At 36.8% G+C, this 16,223-nt stretch overlaps 1 protein-coding gene across 1 annotated transcript; it reads left to right on the plus strand.

Moving 5' to 3' along the window:
* The first annotated feature begins 3,743 nt into the window (after positions 1–3,743).
* On the plus strand, positions 3,744–15,722 carry IGFBP1 (insulin like growth factor binding protein 1). The gene is made up of 4 exons (XM_026681273.2): positions 3,744–4,169; positions 10,325–10,503; positions 12,281–12,409; positions 14,460–15,722. The coding sequence occupies exons 1-4, from the start codon at positions 3,827–3,829 to the stop codon at positions 14,589–14,591; spliced, it is 783 nt and encodes a 260-aa protein (XP_026537058.1). The 5' UTR covers positions 3,744–3,826; the 3' UTR covers positions 14,592–15,722.
* The last annotated feature ends 501 nt before the right edge of the window (positions 15,723–16,223 follow it).

Genomic DNA, 16,223 nt, shown 5'->3' on the forward strand with positions numbered 1-16,223 from the left:
AAAACTGGGCAACTAGAATTTTTGAATTTCTATACTATCTGCAATGGAAGTACATTATAGGGAGATTGGATTAAACTAGTTGAGATGAGACTGTCATATAAGAAAGAAGGAAAGCAGAATAAACTCTCTTTTTCTTAAAACTTAGCAAGTTGGAGCTAGTCTAATGTTATGAGGTAAAACATTCCATAGGAAATGATCTTTACAAATCTCTTTACACAACTACATAGTAAACAACTGAAAAACAGAATGTCTTTGGCAATATCAGCACTTTTCCACATAAAGACCCCCAACTATTCTTATTGGAATTTTCAGCCTCACTGTAGAGGTCTGTGATGAAAAACAAACTACCTGTTTGCTTTCATTGAAAGCAAAGTACACAGGATGCAAAATATCACGTAGCAAAAGAGCGAGAGAAATGTTTATGGGTGTTTGTTTGAGGTAGTATTATATCTTCCTTATTCCCACCCTTCAACCTTGACATTACTTTAAACAAATAAAAATAATGAACAACTGGGCCACTAGGTCAGAGTGTAACATGTTCTGACCATAACTGGGTGTTCCTTCTGGACTGCTCTCATATATTTTTTGAGTCATAGGAAAGAACACATGATTCATAGTCACTACAACAAATGTTTACAAGGCCTGTTTACTGCTAACGTTTTGTTCCCCACTCAGTTTGAGGTTTATAATGATGTCTACTTTTAAAGGATATGTTTCAAAATATCCTTGAGGGCTCATGTCAAATTACTATAAGGAGCTTTAAATCAAGTTTGAATCCTATTCAAGCTGCCCAGCAAGTGTCAATACATCTTTTGGGATAAAGAACTGCACAGTCCTGGTTCAATTTTAAGTGTCAATAAAATTGAACATATGTTCAAATTGAGCCCTGGTAAAGCATTTTGAGCCAGAGAAGATTTCCACAGGCATAAAAGGAAATCTATTCTTTACAATACATCTGGTTTTAAATTCTAAAACATGATTAAAGGTTTAAATATGCTAATGGGTGGGTGTCAAACTTGATTTCATTGAGGGCCGCATCAGGGTTGTGTTTGACCTCAGGGGGCCAGGGTAGGCATGGCCAGCTCAATATTACTTGTGGTGACCCGAGCACTCTGACAGTGAAAACGAGCTCCTGAGCTCCATTTTCAGCTGTGACGGCTTCCTGCAACACTTTTCCAGCAAAAATGGAGTTTGGAAGGGCTGCCTGCAGCTCTTGCGAGCTCTATTTTTGACTGTGATGGCCTTCTGCAACCCTCTGCCATTGAAAACAGAGCTTGGGAGGGCTACGGGCCAGTCATTTGCTGTTTCCAGGTTGGCCCCGCGGGCCAGATCTAAGCACCCCATGGGCTGGATCTGGCCAGCAGGCCTTGAGTTTGACACACCTGTGCTAATGTAAAAATAACTCATCTGAAGTATATAATCTGAATTCCCAATTCTGAAAAAGTAATTAATATAAATATAGCTCCAAACAAACAACCAAACTTACGACCAGCTGACTAAATTTCACACAAGACATTTATAAGCTAAGGAGAATAGGACAAGAAAATCCTACCAATGATGTTGCCTAGTCTGGTAACAACACTTTCAGAAACTAAATTTTGGTTGGTCTGATCTCCTGAGTTCTCAATATTTTCAAAACTATCATGCTGTAGATAGCATTCCATTCTTAAATGTTGTTATTTAGAAAGGAAACATTTATCACAATAAGATGTTTTTTTAAAAAAACTTTCCAGCTGGATGCTAGTTAAGAAAACTCAATATAGGATAGAACAAAATTAAGGCTGCAATATTAAAATACTTTGAAATCTATCCTAGTAAAGTCAGGAGTTAGTTTTAAGTACAATAGATTTATGTAAATGTAATAATATTTATTTAATTAATTAATTTATATTCCCACCTATTCGCCCAAGGTGACTTGAGGTGGCTTACACAATGTAAAATCATATTTAAAACAAAAAATAAAAATAAAAAACAATGAAAACTAACAAAAAGAATCAAATAAATTAATAAAGTACAATAGAACAAAATCGAGGGAGCAAATGCCTTGCAGATTATATTATTTTTATTAGCGACTAGCCCATCATATAAAACCCAAACACATAATTCAATAATAAAATATTTCTAGAAATATTAGAATATAAAGTGTAAAATAACAGGATTGGAAAGAACCTTGGAGATCTTCTAAATCTAGTCTAATCCGCTGCTGGAGCAGGAGATCTTATATCATTTCAGTTAAATGGCTGTCCAATCTCTTTTTAAATATCTCCAGTGATGGAACACCCAAAACTTCTGAAGGCAACTGTTTTCAGTGATTAATTGTTCTCATTATCAGGAAATTTCTCTTTAATTCTAGGTTGAATCTCTCTTTAATTATCTTCGACCCATTACTTTTTGCCCTGCCCTCAGAAGCTTTGGAGAATAGGTCAATCTCCTCTCTGTGACAGCCCTTCGAGTATTGGAAGACTGCTATCATGTTATTCCTGTTTCTTATCTTTGTACACATACCTATTTCTACAACTATTCATTTTACAGTTTAGCAACCAAACTCCTTATCATCTTCGTTGCTCTTCTCTGTATTCTTTCTTTATGTGAACTTCAACTTCCAGATTCTAAGAAATTCTGAGAATTGAAGTCCAAACATCTTAAAGCTTCCCAAGTTGAGAAACACTGGTCTAACCTATTAGGTGATAGGCTGATAGCACTCCAACCATTATTTTCTTCCTATTCCAGTACACCATCCCCAATACTGAATTAAAGCTGCAACTAACAACTTAATGCTTTCAGTACTTCATATTGCCAGATTTTAAAAGATTGCTATTTTCTCATGTTTGTAATGATTAATGCCGCCTCTGCAACTACAACATTTTTCCATCTCTTGCCCTCCTCCTTTTTTAAAAACCATGTTTTATTGTTTCCATACTTCATTGGACCCTTGCATGCATTCTGTCTTTTCTCTTTTGCAGCTTTATTCTCTTAATGATAATTAAGTCTCCTTGACATTTACTAAGGATAGGGGTGTTAGGATGCAGGTTTTGTATATTCATTCTGAAATGTGATGATGTTGATTGCCATGAAGGGATGAATCATTGGGATTTTCTTTTTCTGATGATTAGATAAGTATCCAACCCCTTCCCATGCCCACTGGATCAGGTACTCACATTGAGCTCTGTTTGAGCACAAGTTCCTCAGGAAATTATACATAACAATTCTTGCTAGCACACAAGTTGACATTAGCTCCTACGTGCTGTGTTCAGAAGTTACTGGATCTAAGGAGCTTTAATTACCCTTGAGGGGCCTCTGTTGGTACATCACTGTTTTAATAACCTCCAGCCACATGACAAAAATTAAACAAGAGATTGTTACATTCCTTGTCATGCAAATATGAAGTCATCTCTTGATGTTTGGGGATGACTTATCCTTCCCACCCCTTCCTTTTTTCTTTCCTAATAAAAAGTTTTATCCCCTTCTTCCCTAGGCAAAAGGGAAAAAATAAGAATGGAAAGGCCACCCCTTTTCTATAGACATGTTTATACTGTCCTGAAAAGGTTAAGAATGAATGGAATAGTGATGAATTATTGCAACACTTAATAAAAGGGGGAAATAATTAAATAAGGGGGGTGGGATACAAACTACCAATCAAACTCTGTTTTTATGTCCCTCCTCTTCAAATAATAGTTAACTGAGATTTAAAGATTAACAGGCTCACAAGAAAGTGTATAAATTGTCCACTATGGAGAATTCAGGACTAGCTGCATGGGAAAGCAGAGTAGTGTTCCCTCTATCTCTAATAGCAACAGACTCTTCTTCACAATCCTTCTAAGGCATCATGACTTACCCAGGCTTCAGCTATCAGCTGCTGCTCTTATTTCTTGGGCCTGGCTTCAGTTTGGGTGCTGCTCTCCATTTAATGCATTGTGCTCCTTGTACTGAAGAAAAGCTCAGGCTGTGCCCACCAGTGTCCACCAGCTGCCCAGAAATATCCCGCCAACCAGGCTGCAGTTGCTGTCACAGCTGTGCCCTTCAGCTGGGGGACCCTTGTGGAATATACACAGCAAGGTGTAGCCAGGGGCTTAGCTGCCAGGTACAGGTAGATCAAGCTCGACCTCTTTATGTTCTCACTCAGGGACAAGGTACTTGCCTCCCCATTGCTGACAGGACAGAAATTGCAGGTAAGAATCATATCTTTCTGTATCTCTTTTTGCTCATACTCAGAATGCTGGCTGAGGCTGATGACCAGCAAAGAAGATGACAGTGATTAGAATGATCTTGTGCCAAGATTGAAATGTTAAATTATTTCAGCATGGCTGAAATTTGTTTAGGGAGTGAGTTTGAAAACAAAGATTGGGAAGTAGAGACAAAAACACTATGTAAGAAAACACAATTCAGAACTTCCATCCAATATCCATCCATTAGAAATTCCACCCACTGGAAGAACTGGTTCAGAAACTATAGGAATCAGACAGACAATGGCATTTTCAAAATAAGATTACTCCTAAAATCAAAATCACAGTCTCCTAGTTTGAGAAGAGGACCAAGAAAGATAATAGGACGAGGCTGACTGTCATGGCTGTGAGAAAACTTTTAAAAGGGGGGGGGGGTTTGCTTTGTTATCTGTCTCCCAATGATGGGAGGAGACAACAACTTCTGAAAGTTTTGAGTAGAAAGCATTTGTGCAAGCGTGTTTATTTTAAGACAAGATCATTTGTTTGTTTGTTTGTTTGTTACCTATCAAATTTAGAAACTACTCATCTCTCTTACATAGTTGATACTGCTAAAGTAAATAGAAATGAAATAATATTTCTGTAAAATGCTTCAACCCATTGATCCCCTCTTAATTAGTTATGGTCTCGTATACAATAATTGAAAATGTATTTATTAATGTTTCACCCATTTTGATTTACAGATTAAATATTAGAAACCTATAACTGTCATCAGATCTGCATTCAGATAGGAATAAGATACTGTACATTTAATCCCACAGCCTCTTTATCACCTGATCACCTTTACATGCATGTTCAGCCCTCATTAATGCATTTAATTGTTGCTATTGTTAAAGAGATCATGCCTAAACAGAATTTTCAGCAAACTGATACAAGGAAACGAGTATTTTTTTCTGCAGTTACTAGAAATTTTCCTTCAACTCATTCTTAAAAACCATCTCTGTTATGTTATTTGCACTTTTTAAAAGAAAATGCTGAATCTTCTATTTAAAAAATCAGATGGTAATATTCTGAAAAGCAGCTTGCATGAACACCAAATAAACCAAATTCAGCATCAACATAATCCATATATTTTGACAAGAAAAACAAAGTTTATAATTACATCCCTTGTATAGACTTTTCACTATATTTAACTGTGAAATTTTAATTCTGCAAAAAGATACAAATGTGCTTCTTCCTGCAACGAGCTTCCCATTTTGCTCTCAAGGCAGTGCTGTGAGATAGATTAGAACAGGAGGGGAGAAATTGGCTAAAGGGCACTTAGCATCCAAATTCAGGAACTCTCTAATTTTGACATAAACCATTAGGTTGAATGTATTATTAATTTTAATTCATACTATTCTGATTTTGGATAGTGATATACTGTTTCACAGTAAAATGTATAAAATGCTTGACTTCTAAACTGTTGAAAATGTATGCAGAAAATTCTTTGATAGGTAAGACTTCACTAGGTGGGCCAGACCACTGCATTCTGTTGACCTCTAGATGTTCTTGGGAAATTCCCAAAAAATTCAATAGCTGGCTGGCTATTTCAGGAATTTATAGTCTTCATCTTCTAGGATGTCAGTGCTTGGCATTGCCAATGCGCTAATTTAACAGTATAAGGCTACTTTTTTTAAAAAGAAAGCATGAAAGGTAAAACAAAATAATTTAGTCTAGGAATCTCCAATACTTTTACACATGGCCACATCTGGCTTTTTAGAATATATTATGATCTCTCTCTCTCTCTCTCTCTCTCTCTCTCTCTCTCTCTCTCTCTCACACACACACACACACACACACACACGGCTATTACATGTTGTGGGTTGTTCTGTGAACATAAAAAAATCTTCCATGGGGATGGGCGTGGCAGTGACAAAATGGCTGACTTAGTGGGCATAGTCTGTCACAAAATAGCCAAGCACTAAAAAACGAACTGCTTAAATTATTCCATACCACTTTTAAAAAAATTTCTTAGGATGTTTTCATCTCAGCTCACTTTTGATTTGTTTTTGTGAGTAGATGAGAACACTTCCAAACTAGCCACTGGTCTATAGTCACTCTGTGTTTACCTATGAATATCTATATTTATTTGGGAGCCAAAGGCCTTTTTGAAAATGCTGAAATCTTATGCTGCATACTGAATTTTCATTGCTTATTTTTTAATGAAAATAATCTCTTAAAATTACAGTAAAATTAAAGTCAATAATAAATAATAAAATCAATTAGGCACTAGTGGACATGTTTGCATCCATCCTGATACCTGCAGGCATTTTGTTGGGAATTTTTGTTTTATTTATTTTATTGTAATATCTGTTTAACAGTAGTGAATTGCCTGGAGTCTTTAAGACTTGGGCATTCTACAAGTTTAAATATATAATGGTTGGTTGGTAATCAACCAGATGTTTAGACTGAACTTGACATTTTTACCACTTACTAATTCTTTCCCAAGGACCAGCAAACTTTTGTGTTTGAATTTGCACCAGATTATTTGATAGTGGTAAAGATATTATCACAGGATTTAATCATTCCCAGTAAAATAGTCTTTTGCAACTTACACTTGATGATTTTGTCAATGATATTCAAGTGGGGCACTAGATGTTTCTATCAGTGCTAGTACTACCTTTGCTTTATTTTACACAGTCATTCTATTTTTATTTGCAGGTCTTCATATTCTGTTATCTTGTCTAGCTTTTTCTCTTTCATTCTGCTATTTCCAGGCACTGCCACATGCACTATCCAGACTTTTTTGTCTCTCTTAATGACAATTGTCAATTATTGTTATGGTTTATTGCACAGTCAGATGTTAGACAAGTTTTGGTATTTTTATACCCCATCAAGTCCTTCCTAAAGACCTGGGATAGAGAGAGATGTTGATATTTGATGGGATTACTGAATGTAAACTGCACTAAGTAAAGCTGCCTTTTACTATTAACTGATGGTGATTTTGTCAATGGTGATGTTCAAGTGTGGGTTCCAGATGTTTTGGGATTATATCCAAGGCCCTATGACTATTGGTGCTACCTTTGCTTTCTTTTGACAAGGTTATTATATTTCTGCTTGAAGGACTTTGTATTTTAGGATTTTCTCCATTTATCTTCTCTTCTGGTGTCTTCAGGTACTGTCACATCCACTATCCAAACTCTTTCTTTTTGACAGTTGATGAGTTGGAGTATATGCAGTAGGTGCCTCTTTGTTTAAATATCAAGAATATAAATAACAAGAAGAAAGTCAAGGAAACAATCGGTTCACTAAAGACAGAAGATGGCAAGGAAGTAGTAGGCAGTAGAGAGAAAGCAGAGCTGTTAACTCATTCTTTGCATGAGTCTTCATGCAAAAAGAAAGTATAACCCAATCTACTAAAAGACATACTAGAAATAAAAATTAAAATAAGCAAGAAAATGATAAGAGAACATTTGTCTGACTTGATGAATATACATCACTGGGACCTGATGCATCTCAGAGTTCTGAAGGAGCTGGCAGATGTTATCTCAGAACCATTGTACCATATCTATAAAAAATCCGGGAATACCAGGGAACTACCAGAAGATTGGAAAAGAGTTGATGTGGTTCTCGTCTTCAAAAAAGAAGTGGGGGGGGGACCAAATCCAGGAAACTACAGATCAATCAGTCTAACATCAATACCTGGGAAGATACTAGAAAATATAATAAAAAATAGATATGTGAACATCTAGAAACAAATAAACTAGTATCCAGCCATAAGTTTGTTAAGATTGGTTTGGCATCAGAGGTGGTATTCAGCAGGTTTTAACCAGTTCGAGAGAACCAGTAACAGAAATTTTGAGTAGTTCGGAGAACTGGCAAGTACCACCTCTGACTGGAGATTTTACAGTATCCTTCCCCTGCCACGCCTACCAAGCCATGCCCACAGAACAGGTAGTAAAAAAATTGAATCCCTCCACTGTTTGGCATGATCTGTTTTTATTTCATTCTTTGACAAAGTGACTAAATTAGTAGACCAGCGAAATGCTGTGAATATAATATACTTAGATTTCAGGAAGGCATTTGACAAAAGTAACCACAACCTACTTCTTGATAAAATAGAAAAATGTGGGATAGATAGCACCATCACCAGATGGATTTGTAACTGACTAACAAACTATACTCAATTAGTAGTCCTTAATAGTGCTACATCTACATGGAGGAAAGTAAGCAGTTGGGTATCACAAGGTTCCGCCCTAGGCCCAGCACTCTTCAATATATTCATAAATGACATAGATGCGGAAATAGTAAGGCAATTCATCAAAATTGCAGATGACACTAAGCTGGCAGGAATAGTCAACACCCGAGAAGACATGCTCAGGATCCAAAAAGATCTTGATAGACTGGAACAATGGGCCCTATCCAACAACATGAAATTTAATGGAGGAAAAAAACAAGGTTTTGCACTTTGGCAGGAAAAACCAAAGGTACAGATATAGATTAGGTGAAACCTGGCTCAAAAACAGTAAGTGTGAGAGGGACCTTGGAATCCAAATGAATGACCACTTAAACAAGAACTAGTAATGTTTATTTTTATTTATTTATTTATTTTGTCAAGCAGGTATTAGATAACAGGTATAAGTATAAACATGATTATGAATACATGAAATGGATACAAATAAAAAGGAACATTAGGACATGGATGGTAGGCACATTGGTGTGCTTATGCACAGCCCCTACAGACCTTTAGGAAAGGGGTGAGGTCAATAGTAGACAGTCTATACAATCTTCTAATAATAGTGGTTGTTGTTGTCATTGTTAGTATTATTATTAAATGTAATTGCTATATTTCCCTAGATATATAATATTAATGAACATACAGAGATGATAGGTTCTGATGGCCCATTAAAATTTGCTATTTGACAGCCTTAATTCATTTCCTATAAAGCTATGTTCTAGTTCGGGTGTCGGCAACCTGTGGCTCCAGAGGCACATGCGGCTCTTTGTGCCCTCTGCTGTGGCTCCCTGTTGGCTGAGCCCACCACTGGCTGGCTCCGCCCCTCACCCTCCCCTCCCAGTCACTCCTCACCTAAGAAGGTAAGAGTGATGACAGCGGATGGAGACTTGTTCCATATTCCAGAGTGGGAGCAAAGCGCCCCCTCTGCTTGCTTCTTCTTCCAGCCTTTGTTGATGCTTCATGCACTTCAGTCACTCGGGGAGACGTGTGGCTTGTTCTTCATCCCAAGACACTGGCCTAGCCTGGCTGTGACTAATGCCGCTGTTCTCACCACCTCCATGGCCTGCTTGCTGCTCTTGCAGCACCTTGCACAGCACATTTAAATTTAGCATGCTTCACAATGGGTGAGACAGCAGTCCTTCCCCCTTCTGGAGCCCATTATGCTGCGGAGCATCGGCCAGTATCTCAGGGCACTGAGAAACTCATGCTTCTCGCCAAGTGACTGAGATGCATACAGCACCAACAAAGGCCAGAAGAAGAGGCAAATACAGGGGTGCTTCGCTCCAACTCTAGAATATGGAGTGAGTCTCTGTCCACCACCATCACTCTTACCTTCTCAGGCTAGGCGAGGAGTGACTGGGAGGGTGAGGGGGCGGGGCCAACCAGTGGTGGGTTCAGCCACTAGGGAGCCACAGCAGGGGGACGAAAGAGGTTTATTTATCTGGGAAGCTGAAATGACTCTTGATTTAAATCATATGGTAAAAAGCACCCAAAGCACAACATCAGCACAAACAAAAACAAAAACCAACCCTCGCCTCTTTTTGGGAATGGCTCAAGAGGAAACACACATGTGAGAAAGAGAGAGAGAGAGAAATGAGAGAGATGAGAAAGAGAGATGAGAGAGAGAGGGGAGAGAGGGAGAAAGAGAAAGAAAGAAAGAAAGACAGAGAGAGAGAGAGAGATGTGTGAGAGAGAGATGAGAGAGAGTTGAGAGAGAGAAAGAGAGAGAAAGAGAGGGGCAGAGAAAGAGAGAGAAAGAGAAATATCTGTCACTCAAGACATCACTCACTCCCACTGAGCCACGCCTACCCCGGTTTTGTGGCTCCCGGTGTTTTCTTTTCTGTGGGAAACCGGTCCAAAAGGCTCTTTGAGTGTTTAAGGTTGCAGACCCCTGTTCTAGTTGAACTATCATACAATACACGATTGTCCTGATTTCTTCTCTTAGAATCTGTGGAACCAGAAGATATGCCCACTGAAGGTGATGAAATAACAGCAGATCACTTAGTCAACTATGAGGTGGTGTTTTCAGCTGATCAAGATAAATCTGTCTCATGGGATGCTAACAACATTTATGAAAGTTTGAGAGCAAAGAAAATTGCTGAAGTTAAGAAGTGGAGGGAACAGGTAAGAGCCCTCTGTCATCACACAACAATTTCAGATATGCATTCTGTAGAGGAGGTATTTATTGAGGAACAGGTGGCAGTCAGGGTTAGGAGACTCTTTGCACAACCCCGTATTGTGCACTAGCTGTGGTCTTCCCTGGATCAGGATTCCCTGCACTCAGTCATTCAATCCTCAGTCACTTTGAGGCTGGACTATTGTAATGTACTCTGCATGCGACTACCGGAACCATTGGAAGCTATAGTTGGTACAGAGTGCAGAAGCGTGGGTAGTTTTGGGGATCCCAAGAATGGCCCCTGTAACACCACTGCTTCATGAGCCACATTGGTTTCCAATCTGCTTCCTGATGTTGGAAAGGAAAGGAAATTAAAAAGAAAAAAAAAGAAAATGAGACATTCAAAACAGATATTGCAATTTCTTCTCTGAAAATAGGATGAAAATTGTTTTAGAAAGCATGGAATTTCCCTCATAGGGTAAAGTCTGAAGATTCTGGTAGAACTATCTTTTTCATTAGTGACAAAGGGTCTGTTTTGGCACAAAGCAACAACTGCTTCATCAGCAAAGGCTCTCACTAGATGCAAAATAGATTGAATATAAAGAATGTTTGTAGATATGAGTATACTCAGAAGAACCACTTGATGGCACCAAAGGCCTAAAAGTGATCAGTTAATTAGAATACCAGAACATAATTGCACTATACATGACTTGACATATTAATTTTTCATGGTGCAGAAGTCCTAAATGTCATTTCCAAGTCTAATAACATGTTACAGTCATATGGCTTGTATTATATATTCAGTCCATATGATCATAGAATTCACCGGCAAATTCTCTTGCTTTTATTAAAACTATGTGCATAAATCATAGAATCAAGACAGCTGGAAATAATCTTAGAGGTTATCTAGTTCAACTCTCCACTTGATGCACTATCTACTATGACAGTTCAGGAAAATGACTATCTAATCCTCCAATGAAAAAGCACATACCTCTTCATGAGGCAAGTTATTCCACTGTTTTATAGCTATTTTAATCAGGAAAATCCTTCCTTCCAGTTAGAGCTAATATTTATAGATAAGACTAGTATCTTTGCTCTGGTTATTATGGACAGCTGATCTCATGTATATTTGGTTAGAAGAAAGAGCAAATGCTTTCAAGTATTCTTATCTTAGGAATATACCTCAGATATATATTTATTTATTCTTTTTCTATGTTTGTCAAATCTACCAGAAACTCACACTGGTTTACAACTAGCAACTAAGATTTATAATCCAATCACTTAAGACATTGCAAGGAATAAATTAATTATAATAAACTACATTTTAGCAACTACATTGACAATGCTTCCCTGGCCTGGGTAAATTACCCAAAATTATGTAAAAGAGATTTTCTTTGGATAATGGCAACAAACCCATTTCCCAATCAGAGGGATATTTAAATTGACTTAAAGGGTTTTGCCTACATAGGGTAGCAAGAACTGTCTGAGAGGCAGTTTGGGAAGGAAATATTTGGAAAGCACTGCATTAAGCGAAAAACAAATAAACAATACCGCAAAATTAACAGTAAGAGGAAAAATAGGAACACCACTGTCAAAGGCTCTGTCTTTGTCATTTTCTAGAAAGACATTAGAGATCTTATTTGTAAGGCAATAGAAGACAGATTTATTTTTAATTGATTCCACTTTTGGAAGTACTTAGAAGTAATATTGAATGTGTGCAGGACTTCTAGAATGTCAGCCTTTATTCTTAATGCTTCATTGTTTATGATCTTACTGTTCTTTCAGGGACCGTGTCAAAAAGAACTGTACAAAGCACTGGATAATTTGGCAAAAGCTCAGCAAACAGTTGGAGGACCGTTATATAGATTCTATTTACCCAACTGTAATAAAAATGGATTTTATCATAGTAAACAGGTAATTTTGGGGATAAGGGATGGGAATGATATTTCCAAGCTAAAGAAGGATGATGTGGTTTATTACCTTTTTCATTGAATAAAACCTGCTCAGAAATCTTTACTTTGAAAATGATAGAAATCAAGCTTCTTCCTCCCACACGTTAATTCAGAAAGGAAAATCTTGTCATCCTCAAGTGTCTTAAGGATGGCAGCCCAACCGTTTTCTTTTTGATAGAACAAAAGCAGACTATTCAGAATTAGATATCATTCTAAGGACATTACATTTTTGAAGCAAAATGTCCTTAGGTCTCATAATGCACCAAAATCACGTTCAATAGCAGAAATCTTTGATCTGCAGCAAATCTCATAGATGATTAATACATTTATAATGATAACAGATGCAAGTAGACTATGGATAGCTATGCCTACTTATACTTTGGTAAGAAAAAATGAAGATGGAGGAAGTAGAACAAAATTTTTTGTTCTGAGGGAACAATTTCAGTTGCGTATTTTAAGAGAAAAGATCTGAATGAAGTAGAGAAGCTCCCATAAGGAGCACTGGTTTTCCATGGAGAAGGGACAAAGTTCCTAGAATTGTAGATGATTCTACGCACTTTTAAAGTAACTTATTTATAGTATGATAATGCTAAGTTAATATACAGATCTGGCACAATTTTATACATATTATAGTGAACAATTAAAAATCATGATTATTCAGCTAAAATATCTTTAAATAGATTTGCTTGATAATTTCCTTTATTCCCCCCACATATGCACATATGCACATGCACACACCCACACCCACACACACTTAAAAAACCAGCATATATTTCTGAATAACTATGTATATGACCTAGTGAAAAATCTAGTGAAATATATATGAAATCCTTTCTTATTTTCCATCTTTTGGGAAAGTTTCAATTCAGCCAATAAATAACAGCAGAGCAAAGAATTGCCTTTTTTTAGAGACCAGACAAAGTCAACTGATTTTCAATGTCAGATTGGGAATAGTTGGATTAAGTACAATAAGGATGAAAAAGATTGAACTATATATAACAGGGGTTGCCAACCTTTTGGACCTCAGGGACCAACAAGCTCATAAATTTAAATCCTGTGGACCACTAACCAGTTCTGTGAATGTGGCCTAATTTGTGGGTGTGGCTTGATGGTCGTGTGAGTGGCTGGGCATGGCTTGTATGTAAATATTATAAATATTTATATAAATATTGAATTTTTTATTATAAAAAGAGCAACTTTTACCCAAAATCAAGCAAAGCAGGCAGGCAGATTGAGTTGCTCACAAAATCACAGATTTATTCAGAGATCTGTGAGATCAGCTACCTGAGCCTGTCACATAAAATTTGCTTGCAAGCAAACCCATAAAATTTGCTTGCAAGCAAACTCATAAAATGTGCTAGCAAGCAAACTCACAAAATTAACTCACAACGCACCATGTATGTAAATGTTGAATTTTTTATTAAAAAAGAGCAACTTTTACCCAAAATCAGGCAAAGCAGGCAGGCAGATTGAATTGCTCACAGAATCAGATTCACTTAGAGATCTGTGTTTCTGCCATCAGCTAGCTGAGTCTGCACTGCTTCAGTCCTAAGCAGAGCCGAAGATCTAAAGATTAGCTAGAAAGCAAGAAATCCAACGATTTCTTGCCTGCTTTCTAGCTAATCTAAATTTTCCAGCATAGCAAAACAGCTGATGGTTGAAAAAAAGGAAAAATAGCAATTTAGCAGGCAAGTTTGTCAGGTAAGGAATGAATGGGTGGGGAGAGTTCCCACGGGCCTTGTGGGTGGCGCAGCCTTGTGTTCCCATGCAACCTGGATTAATTGCTTTGGGGGGGGTGACATTTCTCTGTGGATCACCAAAATTTTCTCGCATACCACCATGGGCCGTGGCCCACCGGTTGGCGACTGCTGATATATAATGTAAAAATGACAGTAAATTTTGCCTGACTAGGAACTGGATAAAAAATGTTCTCTAATATTTAAATTAATTTTTCTCTACTGAGAAAAAAACCATATTTACTTATTTTAATATGCTTTTTAAAATTCCCTTAGTGTGAAACTTCACTTGATGGAAATCCTGCAAGTTGTTGGTGTGTGTATCCAAAGAATGGGAAGAGGATTCCTGAGTCTCCTGAAATGATGGCCAATCCTGAATGTGAACAATTTATTAGCTCACAAAAATAATGCAAAAAAAATTTGCACAAACGTGTATTTCATTTTTGCAATCTGAATGCTTGAATTTCTAGGGTCAGGATCTGTTAACCTTGGTTAACAGAACTTTAAGCCTGTGGTTAGACAACAGTCTGCTTTAAGGATGCTTTCTGTGAAATTCCAGAGATCCCAATTGGATTGACTCCATTCTAATATACTATCAGATTTCTTGCTATACAGTTAATTCGAGGAACAAGAATCCATCAATTCTGATTAAAAATATTTATTAGAAGGAGGGTTAAATTTATGACAGAAGAATTTTAGCAAGAAAGGGGGCTTTCAGATAAGAAACCAACATTTAATATAGATCAGTGTTTCTCAATTTTGGCATCTTTAAGATATGTGAAGGGCTGGAAGTATGTTTATTTTTTTTATAAAAATAGGGCGTTCTGCATCCGGCATAGTTTTGGTAAATTGCTAGTCTTTTTGTGAGTGGACAGAATAGTGGTCTCAAGATATTATAGCACTGTGGTCAGCATTACTGGTGGGGTGGGGATTCTAACATTGTATACTATTGTATTCCTGAAAGTTAAGCAGTAGAAGTACCGTTAAGATAATAAAGAGGAAGAGATTATGGACTACATAATATGAAGTTCAAAAGATTATTAAATTATTTATTCAACATGTATTTTTATTTTATTTGTATATTAATTTATGCATCTGTATACTTCAACATTTCAAACCTTGTATGAAAACATTTTAATATTTTCTCCAAGAATAGGCAGTTTTCTGTTTTTAAAGAATACAATATAATATGAACATCATTTGCAAATATAATGTATAAGGATGACACAGTTCAAGCATTTATTTAAAAGAATGTGTGTATATGTATTATGTTGTTGCTTTATTTCAATATTGCTTCTCATTTCATCATCAAGGAGTTCTCACTCCGAATAATGTTATTAAGAAAATGTTCTTCAGAAATATCAAAGGCACCTTAAAAGGAAGTTGTTTCTGTGATTTTAATAAATCCAGTTCCTTTATAAACAAGTTTAAACGAACTAAAATTAAGAAATTGTAATATATGTTTGATGATGTAAGCATTCACAAATCAGTTTTATCATGTTATTTAAACATTTATTAAACATTTTCCTTTGAACCCTATCCGTTTTTTGTTGTTTCTTGGTTGATCCTGATTGAAAGTTTGTCCTTCAGAACTTTTTGTTATAAATTATTATTTTCAAAGAAGTAGCTAGAAAAATTTGGTCACCTGCACATTTTAAGATGCATGGGGTTAGTGTCTCTGGCAAGGGTGCCTATGCCAAATTTCCTTATATCTCTGCTAGAAAATGCCTTCATCTTGCATTTTTAGAGCAACAGACAGAAGAAAACTTGCAACTGTATGCTACTTTCTCCCAACTCTAATATAGTATAATTGAAATGAAAATGCTCCAGTCCCTTACTTGACTATGCACTTCATGGTTGTTGCTTCCAAAGCTTATGCAAATGGAATGAATTCAGCAGCACTGATGACATTCTCTTGATTCCCAGTGCAGGAATAAGTGTTCTTCATTTATATCCCAGAAACTTCTGGTTGCACACAAGTAGAAATGGAGTGGCAAACAAGATGTATCCTTGGTCTGCTACAGTGAGACTAGCCTGATA

This window comes from Notechis scutatus, chromosome Z (genome assembly GCF_049901735.1).
Source record: "Notechis scutatus isolate UNSWTSFEM ecotype Mainland chromosome Z, rNotScu1.2, whole genome shotgun sequence".
In the NCBI taxonomy this organism is placed as follows: Eukaryota; Metazoa; Chordata; class Lepidosauria; order Squamata; family Elapidae; genus Notechis; species Notechis scutatus.

Excerpts from the sequence above, each read along its gene's own strand:
- IGFBP1 (XM_026681273.2), top strand. The coding sequence starts at position 3,827 with ATGACTTACCCAGGCTTCAGCTATCAGCTGCTGCTCTTATTTCTTGGG. Across the intron at positions 10,504-12,280 it reads TTAAGAAGTGGAGGGAACAG|GGACCGTGTCAAAAAGAACT; the intron begins GTAAGAGCCCTC and ends CTGTTCTTTCAG. Across the intron at positions 12,410-14,459 it reads GATTTTATCATAGTAAACAG|TGTGAAACTTCACTTGATGG; the intron begins GTAATTTTGGGG and ends AAATTCCCTTAG.